A 20,209-nucleotide genomic window follows, 5' to 3' on the forward strand; every position below is an offset into this window, starting at 1 on the left:
TCACAGAGTAGCATATCCATAACAGACACATAGAGTGGACCTATGACATTCTAAATTACTGAAAAACGTGTTAGAATTTCACTTCCCATAACTGTTTTTTTCATTACGTCAGGAGTGTATTGTTTTTTAATGTTGTCTTATGTTTTATCGTAGAATCGAAATATTTCTTTTTCGGAAAATCCACACTTAGTTTTCCCATGTCGCTATTTCTGCCGCTTAGTATACTAGCCTTTAATATGGGTTACCAAAAGTGCTTCGGTATAAGTACGTTGTAATTTTTTATTTGTCAAGGTCGCATTTCGAAAGCCTGAGCATAATCACATTTCAATAATTATGATTTCAGGTAATGTCTCTATACGAGTAGGTACATAAATATGCGTGCTATAAAACAGTTGACATTTGATTAAGCTAAAATGTATTAAAGACATTGTCTAAGGTTTTTTATGTTTAGGCCCTTAGACTTTACTGATAAAATATCAAGTATTTTTATACCAAAAAGAAAATTTAAAATGTCAAATATTTGCCGCCGTCTCCGCCTGCACTAGCGGAGCTGGTAATTTAATACAATTCGAAGATATTCGCAGAAGGATTGAAACGTGCGATAAAAAACGAACATTTGTTCATTTTTAGATATGTTGTAAAAAAAATAATCCGAGGCGACAATCCGCGGGCGTGGGGGGGAGCGGGGGAGGGGGGAGGGGGCGACTCGCAAAAAAAGTCACGATGACGATTCAATAATGTGCACTTTTTTACATTTTGCGATTGCAACTGCACGAGCGCACGGGGATTAGCGGCAGTGGCGCAGCGGCGTGGGCGCGGGCGCTCGGCATTCGGCAGGTAGCGGCACCGGCATCGGCATTACGTCTATTTTACGTTCCTCATTACTATTTTTGTCGTTGTCATTTTTCTTTGTCAAATTGATATTAGCAGTTATACAGTAAAAATATTTAGGTGTGATGTAAGCGAGAATATTCGTGGCTGTTCCAAATATTCATTTATGATTATTGAAAGCTTTGCGAGATGAGGAATGTTGCTTAATGATGAATGAGTATGTCGTGGGCCGAAGAGGGATTAAGTTCACGATGCTGCAGCACAGCGAGTGGAGTCGATGAAGGTCACATGTATGGACAAGTGCAAGGACGCAAGACTTGGGGTTGTTAGGTGGTGCCGAAAACGGCGGGCTATCCGAATGCGAAGGTGTATGGAATTAGCGAGTAAAGTGTACGACGATGGGTCCAAATTCGTTCGTAACCTTACCCGACCTCTTTGGGCAGGATTACGGCTGTGAGTGTTATGTTTGCGTGTAAAAGAGATTAGGAGCACACGCGGTCGTCAGTGTTGCATCGTCACCACCTCTGATTATCCAATTAATCGTTCCTATAATGACTTAATCTGGTTACTCCCCCTCAAACAAGGCACATTGAGTGTACTAGTTTTTGTCAATTTGGACAACGGAGACTACACTTTCATTAGCGGCCCCTTTACCGGAACTTTACGTTCTTATACTAATGCTGATTGTTGATGTTATATTATCACGCTCTGTTCGTCTGTTTCAGAGGAATCCGGTGATCTCATAAAGTCGCCATCGCCGCCGCCCAGCCACGGTGAGTTTTTACACCCAGCCTCCGCCTGTCCAACAAAACAAAGTATACGCCCTCATGCGGTCGTATTGAAACATGCTGACGATAATTATTACAAGAACCTTATGCACGCATAATATAAATGGTTGGGGAACGATCGGGGCGCCATCGATCCCGGTAATCCCTCGCGGGCCGCAAGGTGCCGCCGCAGCCAGCCAGCGCCAGCCGCCGCGGCCCGCGCACAGCACGCGTCGTTTGCCGCCGCGGCTCGCACGCGCCGGGCAAAAAAATCCCGCAACCCTTCTACGATCCACTTTAAAGAAAATGATCGTGTACAATGATATCTTTGTCCCCTCGGCGTCTTTATTGCGCCCCGCCTTTAGTGTATTAGACGCCGCCGTATGATGATTGCTTCTCGTCCGCATTAACTTCTTCTAAAATTATGATTGAATATTACTTTGAGGCTCTTTTTGTCGAGTATTCTGTTAATTTCGTAAGAAGAGTCTTACCTTCAGAGGGGCCATTAAAGCAAAGCCATGGTTTACACACAAATAAAATCTGTTGAAGACATTTTGATATATTTGAAGAAATGTAAAAAATCAGCGTCAACCAAAGGCATCAATTTTAAAAACCCCCAACGCTCAATCTAATCAACTTGGTTACGCCATCTAAAATGCCAGAAGTCGCGGATGACAGCTAGTAATAGTACGACCTATTTGTAATATAATTTTATATATTATTACATAAAACATACATAATATTATGTAAAAGTATCAAAGCGACGTGCGCGCATTTACATGTAATATCCGGAGCGGCGGCGCGGCGGGTCGCGCGCGTTCACACTGCTTCATCACTATTCATCATATTGTCTATCAGAATAATGTATTATACACGTAGAGAGGCATATTTGGAGCGTCCGGAAATTACGTGTAAAGTACATTGGACGTCCATAGATTCTTTGGTTGAATAATATTCAACACAAATTACAAACATCAGATAATGTTTAGTTTTGGCGATAGAGGGCTTCTAAGATGATAAATGTGTTTAAATTGTTTTTTACAAAAGTTCCAAAATATTGCTTCTATTAATTTAGGGGCACGCGGACACGCGACAATAACGTATCGTTACACATTTATCTTTAAAACTCGTTACATTTTCACACATAAATGTATATAACATATGCCTCATAAATTTCACTTAATTATATACCAATTTCATCACAAATTTCTCGCAAAACAAATGTTGTCACTAAACGTGAAATATCGTTAGTCATAAAATGTGTGGATGTTTTCTTCTCTTTACTTATTTTAGACGTTGGATCAAAACGAGTTACACGTGATGTTGGTGATTGCAGACGGCTCGGCGAGCGGCGAGGGCGACGGCAGCGGCGACGAGCGCCCGCACTCCGCGCACTCCGCGCACTCCGCGCACTCGCCGCACTCGCCGCACTGCGCCCCGCCTCGCGCACCGCTGCCACGCGGCACTCTGCCACCGGCCAGCGTCGCCGCCACCGCCGCAACCGCAGCCGTTTTGGTAAGATGGCGAAGTGACCGCTGCCCATTGACATTGCAATATGCTAGAAGCTTGTTGTAATGCGTTACGCAACTTAACTACCTATTTATTCAAAGTCAGGCAACGCATCCTTAGTTACCTTGGTGTTGTCTACACTTGGCGTTAGATTTTCGACGAGCAGCTACTCTTTTGTCCTATAAACCAATGAAACTGATCGCTGGGTGTGTGTTCGCATGCGCCGGCGCAGAGTGCGGTGCAGAGTGCGGCGCAGAATGCGGCGCAGTGCGCGGCGCAGAGTGCGCCAGGCGCGGGGGGTGCGGGGGGTGCTTTGGCACAGCTGCAGCAGCTGCTGCTGTCGCAGCACGGAGCTCACTCACTGCTACTTCACACGCAGGTTCGTTTCAAGTAAAATTATAACTATCAAGATTTTCGCAGAGAGCTAATTTAAGTGACACGAAATTTGATCTCAGACAAATTAAAAAAGTATTCGACAAAGCGGACCGTACGTCGAATACAATTGTAGCGGTCTCAAGCTCGGGATTATTCGCGAACTCGAGCTTGGGCTAAGGCAGGTTGTTTGGGCGCAGGTGCAGCAGGCGGTGGCGCAGGCGGCGGCGCAGCAGCTGCGGCAACTGCAGGCTCGCGCCTGTCTCCCGCCCCCCGGCTCGGCAGGTCGGTGCCATCACATCAAATGCTCATTCTATGACTAGTTCGGCCGTGTGCTTTCCGACGACGATCCGTCCTTTGGCTTCATCTCTTTATATCCTAATAAAGTTAACGTTATAGCATACTGTGGCGAGGAGGCGAGATCGCCTTCACCGCGACGGACGCCCCCGGGCGCGGGCGCGGGCGCATTCCTGACGCCGCTAACGCCGTTGACGCCGCTCGCCCCACTGACGCCGCTGACGCCGGGCCCGGGGCGCGCGCGTTCCCCCGGCGCCTCGCGCACGCCGCTGCACGCGCATGCGCACAAGCCGCGCGCGCTCGAGCCCGCCGCCGACGACACGGCCGACTTGGAGGAGCTCGAGCATTTCGCCAAGACCTTCAAGCAGCGCCGCATTAAACTCGGTGAGCCTTCGCGGCCCTCGCTTACGTCGGGTGTCGTCCACCATATTTTTTAATTCGCCGCCGTCTGCTTTTTCTAACCATCCCGTTACTCGAGGAGAACTCGAGGTTATTGGCCCGTCTGGACACATGTGGGCAAGTGCAGGCTGCCCCACACTTGCCCACACGTGATTGTCTGTCCAAAGTGTGTGTCACGTCTTGTCAAATCCATCCAGGGTCGTATCATCGTCGCCTCTCATTTATCTACGGCCATCGATGCTCGTTGCCGCTCGAGCGTTACGCCGTCGATCCTTCGATTGTCTCGTAATCGAGTGCGGTCGCTAAAGAATTTAGAATAGAAGTCATGTGAGGTATACGAATTTCGCAGGGTTCACGCAGGGCGACGTGGGGCTCGCCATGGGCAAGCTGTACGGTAACGACTTCTCGCAGACGACGATTTCGCGCTTCGAGGCGCTCAACCTCAGCTTCAAGAACATGTGCAAGCTGAAGCCGCTGCTGCAGAAGTGGTTAGAAGACGCGGACTCGTCGCTGGCGGGCGGCGGCGCGGCGCCTGGCGCGGGCGCGGCGCTGGCGGAGGCCGTGGGCCGTCGCCGCAAGAAACGCACCTCCATCGAGTCAGGCGTCCGCGTCGCACTCGAGAAGGCCTTCCTCCACAACCCCAAACCCACCAGCGAGGAGATCGCCGCGCTCGCCGACGCCCTTTGCATGGAGAAGGAGGTCGTGCGCGTCTGGTTCTGCAACCGGCGACAGAAGGTTAGCTCGCGAATGTATTCCTCTCGACTCACTTTCTCACTTTTCAAAATTAATAACGATGCGGCACCGATAATATCACGACGAACTGTACGACGAGATTGACAGTTTCGATGAAAAAACAATTATGGTTTGTAAAATCCTTGTTTGTTCCGTTTTAAACAGCGTAGCGACGCTAAATATTCCCGGCGCGTTCGACAGATGGGGAGGCGGTGCGGGGCGACGGCGGGGCGCAGCTCGGCGCCGCGCCGGGCCCGCGCCGCGCCGCACGCTCTCCTTGACGATTCACATTATTTACAGGAAAAGCGAATAAACCCTCCAGCGGGCGAGCCGGGCTCCGGGCCCCCGGCCGGGGGCGGCGGCGCGCTGCTGCCGGCCCTGCACGCGCTCGCGCCGCACGCCGCGCACGGCCAGCTCAGTGCGCACGCGCACGGTCAACACGCGCACGCGCACGCGCACGGCCCGCACGCGCTGCAAGCGGCGGCGCTGCAGCCGCTGGCGCTGCTAGCGCGGGCGCCCCCTCGCGACTGATACTCCGCACATATCCTGTCTTTGTAAATAGCCGGCCGGCGCCCGGCGCCCGGCGCCCGGAGCCCGGCGCCCGGAGCCCGGCGCCCGAAGCCCGGCGCCGGACTGCAATATTGTATATAGGTGTATATCGGCTTCGGCCCTAGTGACTAAGTTTATATTATGTGAATTTTATTTATGTTCGGCCGCGGCCTGTACAGAGCTCATATCACTTGGCGCACGACGCGTATGTAAGGATGTGTAGAAAACTATCTATGTGTTACAATAAAACATGACATAGATGAACCTGCCTTTTATTTGTTTAGTTAGTACTCTCTGACCACTGAAACTGGAATGGTACACAGAATGTGATAAGTTACCGTTATTAGAGACATTGAACAGTTAGCCTCAGCTACAATTTTTGTGACAAACGCTTTCGTATCGTCATCATCAATTAGTATGAGATTTTAGGTGTACGGCGGTCGTTGCGCCGGATAAACGACCCGTTGTGAGCTGCACAATTTCACAAATATTCCTGATAAGTCCACAAGATCAACAGAAAAAAGAATAATAATATTTTTAGGTCAATTCCTTAGTATCTTTTATTTACATTAGTTAAGGTTGAATGTCATATTTATTTATATCAAATTAACAGCTCCAAAAATAATTTTCAGTTTCTATCTGTAAAAATAACGATACTTCCACACCAACTCCCACCCCCACTTTCGACTCCTTACAACCCCTTTATAAAGTAAGTCTACGTCCTTTCGCAGACTGTAGACTATCTGTGTACCAAATTTCATTTATATCGGGACAGAAGTTTATGTCGTGACAGCGAGACAGACTGACAGAGTTACTTTCGCATTTATAATATTAGTAAGAACTAGCTTCCGTCCGCGCGGATTTAAAAAATACACAAATATATATGCCTATGTGTTCTTCCAGACTATTTTCTACATCCATTCCAAATTTCATCAAGATCCGTTGAGCCCTTCTCGAGATACCTAACTAAACATCCATCCATCCATCCATCTAAACATTCGCATTTACAATATTAGTATGATAGTAAGGAACAGTAAGGATGTCAGTCCACTGCTGGACACAGGTCACATGGAGGTCCGTAGTCTCTGTCTACCACCCTGGGTTACGGACTGAGTTATGTTGCTGTTGGTGATAATGAAAGTATAAAAATAGTGATTTTTTTATTTAAATTTGGGAATGCAATCTTATAAAAGCGAAAGTTTAGATGGAGGGATGAATGTTTATTTGAGGGTATCTCCGGAACTGCTCAACGAATCTTTATAAAATTTGATACAGATCTAGAACATATAGGCTATTTTTAATTCCGCGCCGGCGGAGTCGCGGACAAAAGTTAGTATTTGTATAAAATTGCACGATCTACAATTGTGTCGTATGCAAATAGATAAAACTTAACATATGAATTAAAATACTAAAAAATCTCACGTTTTTTCAACTTTCACATTTAGTACCTACTTTTTTATCGAATCATGCTCGAAGTCGACTAATCTATTTATAAGTAATAATAATAAGGTGTTCCTGAGCGGCGCTGATCCTCATGACTCATTTATGATCCTCATGATCTGATCCTCATGATCCTCTGAACTCATTTTTCCTTCAAGTCCATTTTAATAGAAAAATTCGTAAATGATTTCAAAGTCTTTGTTTATATGATAACATATGCCTTGCTGAAATGTCGTAAGTCGGCATACCGCGAAATACAACTCTTATATATAAGTTGTCATGATGCAAGTGCAACCCAGGCCAGGGGTGATATGTTTTAAAATTTATTTATTTAAGTCGTGAGTCTGTACAACGAAGCACTGCGCCTACTGTTGTTGCTGATATTAGGAAAGCAGCGCCATCTTCGGGAATGCGTCAAATACTTTATATTCACTGCCGCTGCATGAATTATTTATAAAACACAATAAAAGATGTCGCTGTTATATATATACCTGGAGCCTGTGGAAGTTCCACATATTTCTTGGTCGAACGAAAATATGATTTACCTTTATTTAAAGTTGCATTGTTTGGGCGCTAGAGAGCTTTAAAGTTTGCTAATTATTTTACCTCTATTTATTCAAATATCTCGAAAAGTTTTATAGATATAATCTATATTGAAAACATAGTTTTTATTTGATAAAATACTTCTTTTTGTAAACATTTGTTAAAAAATCAAAATGGGGCTCGACATTTATTTTATTTATTTATTTATTTACATGGCAGACTTAGAGCTAGAAAACAACAGTATTATAAACAAGATAGTTAACATACAGCTAATTACAAGTCCACACTTATAGCATTGGCTTAGTTAATTTGTCAGTCAGCACAGGAAATATAAAAGTAAGTAATTAAATTTACTGCTCAAGTTATTTGAAAAAAGCTCGGCTAAGGCAACTCCTCGCTGAGGACACACTAGTTGCAAATGGGTCTATATCATGCTTCTTGCACAGTATGTTGAAACTGGAGCTCGCACGCACCACGCACGTATTCTGCCTGTAGTTGGTTGACGCATACGGTACGCTTATGATGGGATTGTATCGACGGGATTTGCTAGGAACGCTAAAGTTGATTTTGGATAGTAATTCCGGACAGTCAATATAATTTTTTAATATTTTGTGGACGAACATAAAATCGGCAGTCTCACGACGGTTGATAAGCGGCAATAAATGAAATTTTTTACAAAGTGAGATGTAGTCTTTAGAGTGATAAGGAATTCTTTGGTGAAAGCAAAGGAACTTAATGAATCGTTTCTGAATATTTTCTAACCTGTCAATATATTTATGGTATCGGGGATTCCAAATTTGCGACGCATACTCTAGATGGCTTCTGACGTAGGTACAGTAGAGTATTTTAAGAGTGTACATATTTGTTTTTATGACAGACATGTCGAAACATGTCTGTCATAAAAACAATCAATCAGTACATTTTTCTAAAATCTTATGCGGTTCATTGTTTTCCATGACCAGTTAGTTACTTAGTAAAATAAGTGAAGATGCAAATGATAATAAACAGCCATAACTTAGGTCGATTACAATTAATATAAACAATTGTATAAACACTGTAATGTGATACTTAAATTTTGATAAAATTTTTGGTAACGTTATCTTCTAGTTCCACAGTTAAGCGCTATGTACAGCGCTTAACTATAGAAACATTATTTTGTGCCAATTCCGCTGGACAAATCAAAATTTTAACAGAGAACAAAAATCTTGTAAATTAAACTTTCTATCTTAAAAAAAAGTTGACAGAGATTACCTATAGAGGGAGGGGGAAGTTTCAAAAACATGATTGATTATTGTTTCAATATTCGTGTTTTTGATCCTCTTCTAGGTTTTATGACAAAAGTTTGTTTTACAAAAAAGGTGTTGTAGTTTATGAAACAAAAACCGTGTATTTATAACATGAATAAAATCTATGTTACACTTTTTGAGATATTTGAATAAATTCGAATTTTTTAAAATTTAGTTTCACAAAGATTTTAGTAACATTTAACGGTACTATGTTATCATGGTTAAAATTTTATACCTTAAAAATTCATAAGCGTGATTTAACAACAATAGCTTAAGTTACTTCCGCACACCAGGAACAAACGCGGCCTTGCAGACAGACATACAGACGGACAAAAATTTAAAATTGGTTTAGCGACGCAAATTTGGATAACGTAACAATCCTACGAGTTTAATTTATAATTTACTAGCTGTCCCCGGTAACTCTGTCCAACTGTATTCTACATGTATACAAAATTTCATCTAGATCCATGCAGCCGTAATAAACATAAATCTATCCATCGCATTTATAATCTTAGTAGGATATTAGCAATTGTTTATTAGTAGTATGCACTCCTGCTAGTGATGAGCCGTGAACTATTATCATGTGTAATAGTGGCTTAATTAGGTATTCTTGTATGTTCCGGGATACGAGTATGAACGATGTAATGTAAAGAGCAACGCAATGCAGAGGCGGCGGCAGCGGCGGTGGCGGCGAGCAGGCTCGGACGCTCGGGGGGGTCGCGGAGTGAGTGCGCCCCCCCTTCGGCCCGCCGCACGCTGCGATGTCGAGCCGCTGGCCGTCGCCGTCGGTTATCAGTATCACGTTATCGCATCGCGGCGACGGCCAGCGCGCGCTCACCTTGCACCGCTGCTCATCTTGACGCGCACGCGGCGTATCAGCACCGCTATCGGTGCGCGATAAGATACGCCGGCGAGCGCTTCGCGACCCGCGCCCCGCGCCTCGCGCCCCGCAGTGAGGTGCGCCGCGAGGACCACGGGCCTGCGCCGAGAGCAGCGGGCAGCGGGCGGCCGCGCGGTGAGAGGCGAGCTATGAGGAGCAAAGATCGCCTGGACGAGCTGCGCAAGGTGAGTGCCTCCTCGGCCGTGCCAATGACGCCACGTACCTACCTACACACGTGCACTTACTATTGCTTGCATACTATCTACATGCTTGTATACTTTAAAATGTCTATGAACAGTATTGTGTGTGCATTATTACGCACCTCTATAATATTTAGGTCATATCATTACATTAAAAAAAACGAAATACTGACATTTCAAACTGCACTTAACTATCCGAGCGATTTAATATGATAGTTAATTAAAGTAATATGTTGTAAAAGCGGCATCAGTAGGTCAGGTGCTGACTGTCATTATTATTGTTATACACGTGTGTGTTAGCGCTAGCGGTTGATGGACATGCGCGTGAGTGTGAGCTGCGAGTGCGCTCCACTGGCTCCACTGCTCCACCGCTGCACCGCTCCGCCGCGCCGTCGCCCGCGCCCGCCGCGAGTGCGCTCATCGAGCGCATCGGCAATTAAATTTTTTCAGAACTATATATATATTATAGTCAAATATAAAAGCTCCGGGACTTCTAGGTTTAGTTAGCCTACACCTCAGATTTGACGTAAACTGTCATAATACATTAAACCTACATATAGTAGGTATGTCTCTGTCTAAAATTCAGCTTAATAACCATCACACCGAAATAAATCAATAATTTGATTAGACTACACAAAAATAGAATAGACGAGAATTCATTAAATGCTGTCATTGCAAAAGCTGACAAAAAATGCAGACGCACATGTTACGTATACGAAGATATTCAAATATGTAAATTATGTAGTTTATATAATATTATGTCAAATGTTTTTGAAGGTATGCTTGTATATGACTTGTGATAATGTGTGGCTTTCTAGTTGATTGAAGTTGATTCTAGTTGACACTTACATACAAGATATATATATATATATATATATATATATATATATATATATATATATATATATATATATATATATCTTGTATGTAAGTGTAATATGTAACAATATTTCTTATATAAAATAGACACTATTTTAAGGTTGCCGGACCCGCAGAGTGCGGAGCGCCGGCGCCTGTGCTGCCGCTGCCGAGCGACATCGCCGACCTGCTGCAGGAGGTCAGTCACGCACGCGCACGCGCACGCGCACGCGCACACGCATTTCGCGAGAGTCGCGGGGATTGGCGTTCCGTCTGCGTCGGCGTTACTGTTACTGCGATTTAATATGATGCCGCTGGTAAAAGATCCGCGAGCACGTGAAAGCTAGGGTTTCTGTGTGCAGACTAGTTATATGCCAATTTTATCTAAAGTTTTCTGTGATGTGGGCCTCTTATCTGAAGCAGGCGCGAGTCAGTTCGTCGCCGACCGGTGTGGTAACGTTACAGGTGGAGGCGATATCGAGGTGGATAGACGAGGTGCGCGGCGACTCGCAGCTCATCCGCCGCCTGCACTCTGACCCCACATACCACGCCAACAAGCGTACGTAAACTATTTCCACATATTAAGTAAATGTATACTGACTACTAACGGGTCGCAGTCGCGCGTGCGCTCGCCATGGCCTCGCGCCCAACGCTCTAATACTTTGTGTAAACCTTAGATTGCCATCGCGCTCTCTAATAAATCCTTATGTAAAGGCGACTCCTCACGCTAGGTGTTCGCATCAAACAGCCACAATATCCTAACACGTGCCAAACACCGATCATAAGCACACAACACAAACAGGCAGGATGAAAGTCTGTTGGGATTGGGAATATGTAAAGATTGTGTGAATGATTAAGTTTTGTTAAAAAAAACTATGAGTAAGTAAAATAATTAGCAGATATAATTAAACAGGCTACCGGATGACAGAATTTTACGCGAACGAAGTCGCGGGCACAGCTAGTAGTTAATACAGTTCGTCGACGCTATGCGATTCAATTACGTGTCATTGTCACTTTATTAAAAGTTATGTTGTCATCACTGGTTATAATCCGGTGGTTGTTTTTTTTTTTTTTTAGACGCGTTTTTCACAAGTATATTGTCCATCGAATTAAGGCGTTCCGATTCCGAAAAGTGAGACGCGGTCTCGTCAAATTTATGTTTGAATTTATTTATAAAGAAATGTGTGCGTTCGCGTTGCAGATGTACAGGATCAGTTGGACGCTGCGGTGACGCGCGCGCATGCAGCGGGCCTCAAGCTGTGCGGCGCGCTGCGGCAGCTGGCGGGGCGCGCGGGCGCGGCGGGCGCGGCGGGCGCGGCGGGCGCGGCGGGCGCGGCGGGCGCGGCGGGCGCGGCGGGCGCGGCGGGCGCGGCGGGCGCGGCGGGCGAGGCGGGCGCGGCGGGCGAGGCGGGCACGGCGGGCGCGGCGGGCGAGGCGGGCGCGGCGGGCGCGGCGGGCCGCATGGCGCGGCTCCAGTACGCGTGCGCGCGCCGTAGCTGCGCCGCCGCGCTGGCTGAGCACGCGCAGCTGCTGCAGCTCCTGCGCGATGATCGCGCGCGGCTGTTGCATGAACAGATCAAGCTTAGTATGATACAAAATGAATCATTTTAAAGTAAAGTACAGTTACAGTTATATATACTAGTACTGTATCCAAAGACAGATACATTTTATAGTGTTACTTTTAACTATCATATTGATTGGGTGCACGAATTGGCGAGCTCGACCGGTGAAATACCACGACCACACAATAAGTCAGGCGTGAAGTGGAAGCAAACCCACGAAATTGCACTTCGCTTCGAATTGTAGACTGAATTATGTATTTTTACTTCACGTTGCATCGCAAGTGATATTATATAAATCCCATATTATATTACACATTATATAATGTACAAACCACATGGATGACATGCAATTTAAATTTTCATAAAGTGGTGCGTGATTTAACGGGAAGTTTGGATCTAGATCGCATTACTCATTTTAGTACCGTTGTTTTGTTAGAATCAAATTGTACTAATTACCAAAACTTGAACTCCGCGGTCGGCGACCTCTCCCCACCTCCGATACAATGCAGCAGTGATGCAATACTTCTTCACACTCTGGCTGACTGTCAGCCGTAAATTCACTTTTTTTTTTGTATTAATAAACTAATAATTTACAGCAAACCTAACCTTGTCGGAGGAGGAGTGCGAGCAGCTACTCGACTCTAACAATGTAGCGCTGTTCGTCGACAACGTAAGTGAGAGGAGAAAGAGCCGCGTCAATGCCGCGAAGGCGCCCCAACGGCGCAGCGTCACCGCTACATCACCGCTTCTCAACACCAAGGGCCTAGTCTATTTTATTCTACATCATTTTTAAAACTAATTACTTCAAAATGCAATGTGCCGAGTGATTATGACATGATGAGGCATATAACAAAAGGGCGGTGGACTCGATTTGCCGGTGAAATAAGTGTAAACCATGTTAAACAAATTATCCGCCTGGTGCTGAAGAACGCAAGTTGATCTGAAAATTTGTATTTGAAAATTTAATTGATTTGATTTTTTGTTCATTCTTTATTCATTAAAAAATCTACTACTAAATATATACAGTACCATGACTAATACCACACTACTCATGATGTACGTGTTAAAATTAAAACTTCTTAATGTCCAAAACTGAACACGTATCTATAGTCTTTGCAGCTGCAAAATTAAATAAATGCTAAGTAAACTACTGGCAGCTTGAATATTGCCATAATACTGGTCGTAGACAAGAGACAAGTTGAGTTACTCGCGAGGCGTGCTGACGGCTGAGTGCCGACTGCTGAGTGCCGACTGCTGAGTGCCGACTGCTGAGTGCCGACTGCTGAGTGCCGACTGCTGAGTGCCGACTTGTCTGCATGTGTGCAGGTACGCGCGCAGACGGCGGAGGCGCGGCGCGTGCTGCGTGACGCGGAGGCTCGGCGCAGCGAGCTGGCGCGGGCCGAGGCGGCGCTGCGCGAGGTGCGCGACCTCTTCGTGCAGCTGTCGCACCTCGTCGCGCAACAGGTCTCAGATATCCTTCACCTCAGCTTAGCTTACACGAGCCGTCGCACAATTCTAAAAATGCTCGGAAAACATGTGACAAAATCTTTTATTCAAAAAGTTATTATTTTCAACATTATAAGATTTTACAATTATCGACAAGACTTTGTCTACGTTATTCCTTGTGGAGAAAAAAGAGAAGGAACAAATGAAAACACTCGCCAGTGGGATATTATGAGTCACCATTTGGTCACTTTTAAGACGCTTCTGTTTTCGTCCCCGCTTGTAGGCATGTAACATGTTTGCAGTGTAATATTTTTAGCAAGAACAAATCGACAGCGTGGAGTACTTCGCGCTGCAAGCCAGCGAGCACGTGGAGAGTGGCGGCCAGGAGTTACTGCGCGGCTCCGTCGGCCGCAGGCGGGCCCGCAAGGTCAGTGCGCGTCCCTCGCTCATCGTTCTTATTGGTCTTTGCCTCTGTGACCTTCCACTGTGATACAATTCTTATTATTCGTTCATTATAGTAATTAGAGTTGTAATGGAACCTCACCGCCGCCTCGTCTTAATTACTAGTAAAGTTTGTGTAAGAAATTGTACAATATACCAACCTGTTTGTCAAATAAATACCTATTTTGTACATTCCATTTCAATTCAAATTTCAACTTTTTTTTTTTAAATATTTGCCAAGTATACTATATAAACATGATTTTAATGTTTACAAGATTAGATACTAAATGAACAACAAACCAAAATAAAAACGGTTTTCAGCTCTACGCTTCTTTGGCTCCTCCGAACTGAGACACTTCACCTCCGCATCCGCTTCCTTTAAGAAAGCCTCCGTTAATATTCTAATAATAACATTTAGTGCAGACATCGTGACAAAAACACAACTAAAACTACTATTTTTTTTTTATTTTTTTTTTTTTTCAGAAGAAAATCGGTCTTGTCATTTGCTTGGCGTCCGGCTTCTTCATAGTGCTGTTTGTGCTCATATATACGTAACACGAGTACATCATGAGTCTCAACATGGACACCTCACATTCCCTGGCCGGATGGCGGAGAAAGCTGGACAATGGATCGAGACGACTATTGCTAATTGTTATTTATTGTATTTTAAGATTACTAGTCATTTTTGAAAATAAAATACCATTCATAAACAAAAAGTTTTTCCATTAGCAACCTTCATTGGCAGCATTTCTGCTCATTGAGTGAAAGGATATAATTTAGGATATAAATATAACTGTTAAACATAATTAATTTTTAAGTACTTAATATGCACTTTACCACTTTTTTATCACTCTTTTCATTTTGTTTCACATTGTATAATCATGTTGTGTACACTCAGATTGGTTTATAACCTAGTTTCTTGAACTTACTTTATGTTATTTTTTAACTATGTAATGGTTTTAAACTGTATTGTGTACCTATTAAAATAAATAAATAAATAAATAAATAGCGGCAGAATTAGAGTTACATAAAAAAAGAGGAAATATAAAATATTTAGTTTTATTTCTTAACAACAGTTAATGTAATATGTTTTGACATTTACTTACAAGACCATCTTAAAAGTTTAATGAAAAAAAAACAAAAAAAAAATTCCCCTTAAAGTTTTACTATAAATGAAACGTCTGTTTAATCGAGTGTTTCCACTTCGTGCTCTGATTAAAGTTTCCATCTGTCCGGGCATGCTGCGATGATGATTCATGTTAATGATTATGTTTTTGTGAGATTATATCCTCGACCGTTAAAAATCGGCAAGCGACACACTAGAGTAGTGAAAGTTAAAATAATATCAATGATAGTACATCTAATGTGCATGTATTGTGTACATGTATTACAATCTATTTTAACTAAAATAATTGAAAGTAACTAACATTATTTAAAGTTTTTTGAAATTGGATTAAAAGTATGGTATTATTAATTTTTTTTTTTTTAATATTTTAAGATTAAATGTTTTTAGTATCTCAACTTACGTGAATTTATTGTTTACAATTTCTTTAACATTAACTTACAAATGTTTAGTATTTTTGTTCCACTTGCTGTAGTAGGTAGGTAGGTAGGTAGGTTTTTTTTTTTTTTTTCTTGGTTTTCCACCCGAGAGTACACCCTCCCGGATGGGAATTTATTCATGTGATTCACAATTTTCATATTTCCTTATGTGCTAGGTGATCTTTTACATATTGTGTCGCAGGGCCCGGGCAGCAGTCATCCTAAGCGATTTGATACTATTGTCTGACTGCTGCCTGCTGCCTGCTGCCTGCTACTCAATAATCGATGAGCGATATCTATCATGTGTCACTGTTTCAAAGGTTGGAGTTTTTCCCCGATTGCAGACAACCATGTCATTTCCGTTGGCTATCTCAATAATTTCATGACCCCTAGCATTTGTCCGTGCACTTCCCCAGGTGGAGTGCCAACCATTAAAGTCCCCCCCTACTATACGATGTGATTTGTCCTTAGCCTTGAGAAAGTCATCTAAACGCTCTAGTGTGTTATATTGATCGTTATCAGGTTCAACGTAGACCGAGGCGATGTAAACACTACGATGTCCCAGGCATATATGGACAACGCTCATGTTAGGAGATGAGTGTTCGCTATCACCCATTACATCACCTAACAGTGGTTTGGTAAATATGCAGGCCTTGACATTGTTGTTGCTAGAACCTGGAAACTGAAAGATGTTTAAACCGCGTATAGGTTTGACTTCCCTGCCAGTACCTAGGTATGGTTCAGAGATAAGCGCGATTTGGTGATTACTAGCCATAAAGTACACAAGGAATTCGTGTGTGCTGTTGCGAGATCTGTCTAAGTTACACTGTATAATTTTTATGTTTCTAACTGGAACCATAGTCGATACGTGAAGTTATTTTGGCTTTCATGGAACGTAGTATTGGGCATCGTGAGTCTGTGGCCTTGTGTTTAGTGTCATTATTAGAATTAAATTTTGCGTTATGGGCCTTACAATTGTAGCAGGTGGGGGCTCCCTTCTTTATACTGGTGGAGCAGGAGTCTATGGGGTGACCGGTCTCGGCGCAGTAGGTACAAGGGCTTTCCTCTGAGGGGCACCTAGCCTTGGTATGTCCAAATTGTAAGCACTTATAGCATTGAAGGAAAGGTGAGAAATCTTGAGCGTGCACACGTTGGTGGTCTACACAGAGGCGGCCGCAGGTGAGGATTTGGCGCCACACTCTGGGGTGAGCTAAAAGAACCGCATTGTATAAGTTGGGGTTGCGGTTATTCCTTTTAAATCGGAGTTTAAGGTCGTCCTCACTGCTGATAAGAGCGGCAACTTCCTCATTTTGATTTTTAATAATTTCGACTAGCTCGTGTGAGGGGGTGTCAACGGATATACCCTTAAGGATGCACATTGGTTTCAGGCATCGAGCCGGCTCCGCTTTCACCTCTGCGCACCCCTCCAGGCGCCTCAATGTGTCGTCGCGTTGGGTTACAGAGTTGAACTCTACTCTTAATTTGTTGTTGGAAATCGCGCGTATACATGCTGGGGCATAACTATGCTGTTTAAATGATGCCTGTTTTTTGAATGCTGTCACGACTTCCTGACGTGTTTTGGAGAGTTGTACAGTACTGATTATAAGTGCCGGCTTGCTTGTAGGAAGGATCGGTGTTGCTGACCCTGAAGGTGGTGCACGGCGCGGTGTGTTAAGGGCCTGGGCATAGGTTGTGCGGTGTGTGGCAGTATTTCTCAGCTTGTTAATTTCTTCGCGCACACAAGCCACAATATCTTCCTTGATGTCATTTAAACCCCCGTAGTTAGGTGGCTGAAGAGAGTGTTGGGGCATGCCTGCGAGTTTGTTTCCGCAACGTTTTATTTCGTCGGCGGCGGACGTAATGAGTTTTTTGTTACTGGCCGTGACCTGTTTCCGCAACGTTTTATTTCGTCGGCGGCGGACGTAATGAGTTTTTTGTTACTGGCCGTGACCGATTTCCCTTCCGAGATTGCCAAGGATATACACTCACTGAGTTTATTTAAAGTGTCTACAAAACTTGTAATGTCAACAACGTCGTCCACTCCAGCAGGGAGAGGAGGGGGTGGTGTATTGTTGATAGGCATTGTATATTAGAGAATTAATTTTGCATCACTATTAAATATATATATAACTAAATAATATTTACATACATTAACACTAGATGACATTTTTTTTTTTTTTTTTTTTTTTTGAGCAATTTTTTATTATATGAAATCACTATATTGGAAAAATGTCAATAAATAAATAAGTCAATTTTGATTTGTAATTACGCAACACAATTTTCTTCTCTTGATATCTTCGGAACTAAATGTCCGATTTTGATGATTCAAACGGTGTTAGAATCAGCTGGCGAAGTAGTTGTCGTCCTTGTTATCTGTGGTTTTATAATATTAACCAGTAGACCGAGAAGTTTTTTCATATTATGAAAATTTTGTTTTTGTTATGTTGCTATTTAAGTCTATTATATACACTAGTTTTACTATTGTTATTTTGTTCACTGCACTAAATTGAAATAATAGATATATAACAAGTCACTCACAACATTCGGTTTATTAATTTATACGTGTGTGAAGATGGAAAATTTTGTAGAAATTTATTTTCTATCGGCAAAAATCTAGATTGATCACAAGAAGCAAGGTTTCATATCGGTGCTCCGAATTATAATTTAAAACAGATATGTTCTCGATCTTGTTTTCGAGGCGTTTCAATTTGAAGTTTTGCACTGAAAAGATTTACAATTTTTCCACTATAACTTTTCACACAGATTGTATTTTACAAAGATTAGTAGGTAAGTAGGTAGGTAGGTAGGTAGGTAGGTAGGTAGGTAGGTAGGTAGGTAGGTAGGTAGGTAGGTAGGTAGGTAGGTAGGTAGGTAGGTAGGTAGGTAGGTAGGTAGGTAGGTAGGTAGGTAGGTAGGTAGGTAGGTAGGTAGGTAGGTAGGTAGGTAGGTAGGTAGGTAGGTAGGTAGGTAGGTAGGTAGGTAGGTAGGTAGGTAGGTAGGTAGGTAGGTAGGTAGGTAGGTAGGTAGGTAGGTAGGTAGGTAGGTAGGTAGGTAGGTAGGTAGGTAGGTAGGTAGGTAGGTAGGTAGGTAGGTAGGTAGGTAGGTAGGTAGGTAGGTAGGTAGGTAGGTAGGTAGGTAGGTAGGTAGGTAGGTAGGTAGGTAGGTAGGTAGGTAGGTAGGTAGGTAGGTAGGTAGGTAGGTAGGTAGGTAGGTAGGTAGGTAGGTAGGTAGGTAGGTAGGTAGGTAGGTAGGTAGGTAGGTAGGTAGGTAGGTAGGTAGGTAGGTAGGTAGGTAGGTAGGTAGGTAGGTAGGTAGGTAGGTAGGTAGGTAGGTAGGTAGGTAGGTAGGTAGGTAGGTAGGTAGGTAGGTAGGTAGGTAGGTAGGTAGGTAGGTAGGTAGGTAGGTAGGTAGGTAGGTAGGTAGGTAGGTAGGTAGGTAGGTAGGTAGGTAGGTAGGTAGGTAGGTAGGTAGGTAGGTAGGTAGGTAGGTAGGTAGGTAGGTAGGTAGGTAGGTAGGTAGGTAGGTAGGTAGGTAGGTAGGTAGGTAGGTAGGTAGGTAGGTAGGTAGGTAGGTAGGTAGGTAGGTAGGTAGGTAGGTAGGTAGGTAGGTAGGTAGGTAGGTAGGTAGGTAGGTAGGTAGGTAGGTAGGTAGGTAGGTAGGTAGGTAGGTAGGTAGGTAGGTAGGTAGGTAGGTAGGTAGGTAGGTAGGTAGGTAGGTAGGTAGGTAGGTAGGTAGGTAGGTAGGTAGGTAGGTAGGTAGGTAGGTAGGTAGGTAGGTAGGTAGGTAGGTAGGTAGGTAGGTAGGTAGGTAGGTAGGTAGGTAGGTAGGTAGGTAGGTAGGTAGGTAGGTAGGTAGGTAGGTAGGTAGGTAGGTAGGTAGGTAGGTAGGTAGGTAGGTAGGTAGGTAGGTAGGTAGGTAGGTAGGTAGGTAGGTAGGTAGGTAGGTAGGTAGGTAGGTAGGTAGGTAGGTAGGTAGGTAGGTAGGTAGGTAGGTAGGTAGGTAGGTAGGTAGGTAGGTAGGTAGGTAGGTAGGTAGGTAGGTAGGTAGGTAGGTAGGTAGGTAGGTAGGTAGGTAGGTAGGTAGGTAGGTAGGTAGGTAGGTAGGTAGGTAGGTAGGTAGGTAGGTAGGTAGGTAGGTAGGTAGGTAGGTAGGTAGGTAGGTAGGTAGGTAGGTAGGTAGGTAGGTAGGTAGGTAGGTAGGTAGGTAGGTAGGTAGGTAGGTAGGTAGGTAGGTAGGTAGGTAGGTAGGTAGGTAGGTAGGTAGGTAGGTAGGTAGGTAGGTAGGTAGGTAGGTAGGTAGGTAGGTAGGTAGGTAGGTAGGTAGGTAGGTAGGTAGGTAGGTAGGTAGGTAGGTAGGTAGGTAGGTAGGTAGGTAGGTAGGTAGGTAGGTAGGTAGGTAGGTAGGTAGGTAGGTAGGTAGGTAGGTAGGTAGGTAGGTAGGTAGGTAGGTAGGTAGGTAGGTAGGTAGGTAGGTAGGTAGGTAGGTAGGTAGGTAGGTAGGTAGGTAGGTAGGTAGGTAGGTAGGTAGGTAGGTAGGTAGGTAGGTAGGTAGGTAG

The 20,209-nt window shown here is 44.0% G+C and overlaps 3 protein-coding genes and 1 long non-coding RNA gene across 4 annotated transcripts; all 4 read left to right on the forward strand.

Moving 5' to 3' along the window:
* The first annotated feature begins 3,036 nt into the window (after positions 1-3,036).
* Positions 3,037-3,989, forward strand: LOC106719484. Its single transcript, XR_001357416.2, has 4 exons — positions 3,037-3,113; positions 3,340-3,486; positions 3,680-3,764; positions 3,879-3,989. It is a non-coding gene; the product is annotated as an uncharacterized LOC106719484 (long non-coding RNA).
* Positions 3,990-3,991: 2 nt separating this feature from the next.
* Positions 3,992-5,438, forward strand: LOC106719370 (POU domain, class 2, transcription factor 3-like; the record flags this gene model as incomplete). The annotated part of the gene is made up of 3 exons (XM_045678681.1): positions 3,992-4,160; positions 4,525-4,910; positions 5,208-5,438. Coding segments are annotated over 3 exons (786 nt in total), but the record flags the coding sequence as incomplete, so codon positions are not given.
* Positions 5,439-9,674: 4,236 nt separating this feature from the next.
* On the forward strand, positions 9,675-11,974 carry LOC123721141 (the record flags this gene model as incomplete). Its single annotated transcript, XM_045678682.1, has 4 exons — positions 9,675-9,790; positions 10,785-10,862; positions 11,129-11,222; positions 11,865-11,974. Coding segments are annotated over exons 1-4 (318 nt in total), but the record flags the coding sequence as incomplete, so codon positions are not given.
* Positions 11,975-12,124: 150 nt separating this feature from the next.
* On the forward strand, positions 12,125-14,816 carry LOC106719369 (syntaxin). Its single transcript, XM_045678683.1, has 5 exons — positions 12,125-12,248; positions 12,822-12,895; positions 13,552-13,689; positions 13,988-14,098; positions 14,596-14,816. The coding sequence occupies exons 1-5, from the start codon at positions 12,125-12,127 to the stop codon at positions 14,665-14,667; spliced, it is 519 nt and encodes a 172-aa protein (XP_045534639.1). The 3' UTR covers positions 14,668-14,816.
* The last annotated feature ends 5,393 nt before the right edge of the window (positions 14,817-20,209 follow it).

Source organism: Papilio machaon, chromosome 7 (genome assembly GCF_912999745.1).
Source record: "Papilio machaon chromosome 7, ilPapMach1.1, whole genome shotgun sequence".
NCBI classification, from domain to species: Eukaryota; Metazoa; Arthropoda; class Insecta; order Lepidoptera; family Papilionidae; genus Papilio; species Papilio machaon.

What these genes read in the sequence shown, in the direction of transcription:
- LOC106719369 (XM_045678683.1), top strand. Translation starts at nt 12,125, where the DNA reads ATGGCGCGGCTCCAGTACGCGTGCGCGCGCCGTAGCTGCGCCGCCGCG. An exon ending in GCATGAACAGATCAAGCTTA is followed by an intron (nt 12,249 to 12,821) that starts GTATGATACAAA and finishes AATAATTTACAG; the next exon opens with CAAACCTAACCTTGTCGGAG. An exon ending in TAGCGCTGTTCGTCGACAAC is followed by an intron (nt 12,896 to 13,551) that starts GTAAGTGAGAGG and finishes GCATGTGTGCAG; the next exon opens with GTACGCGCGCAGACGGCGGA.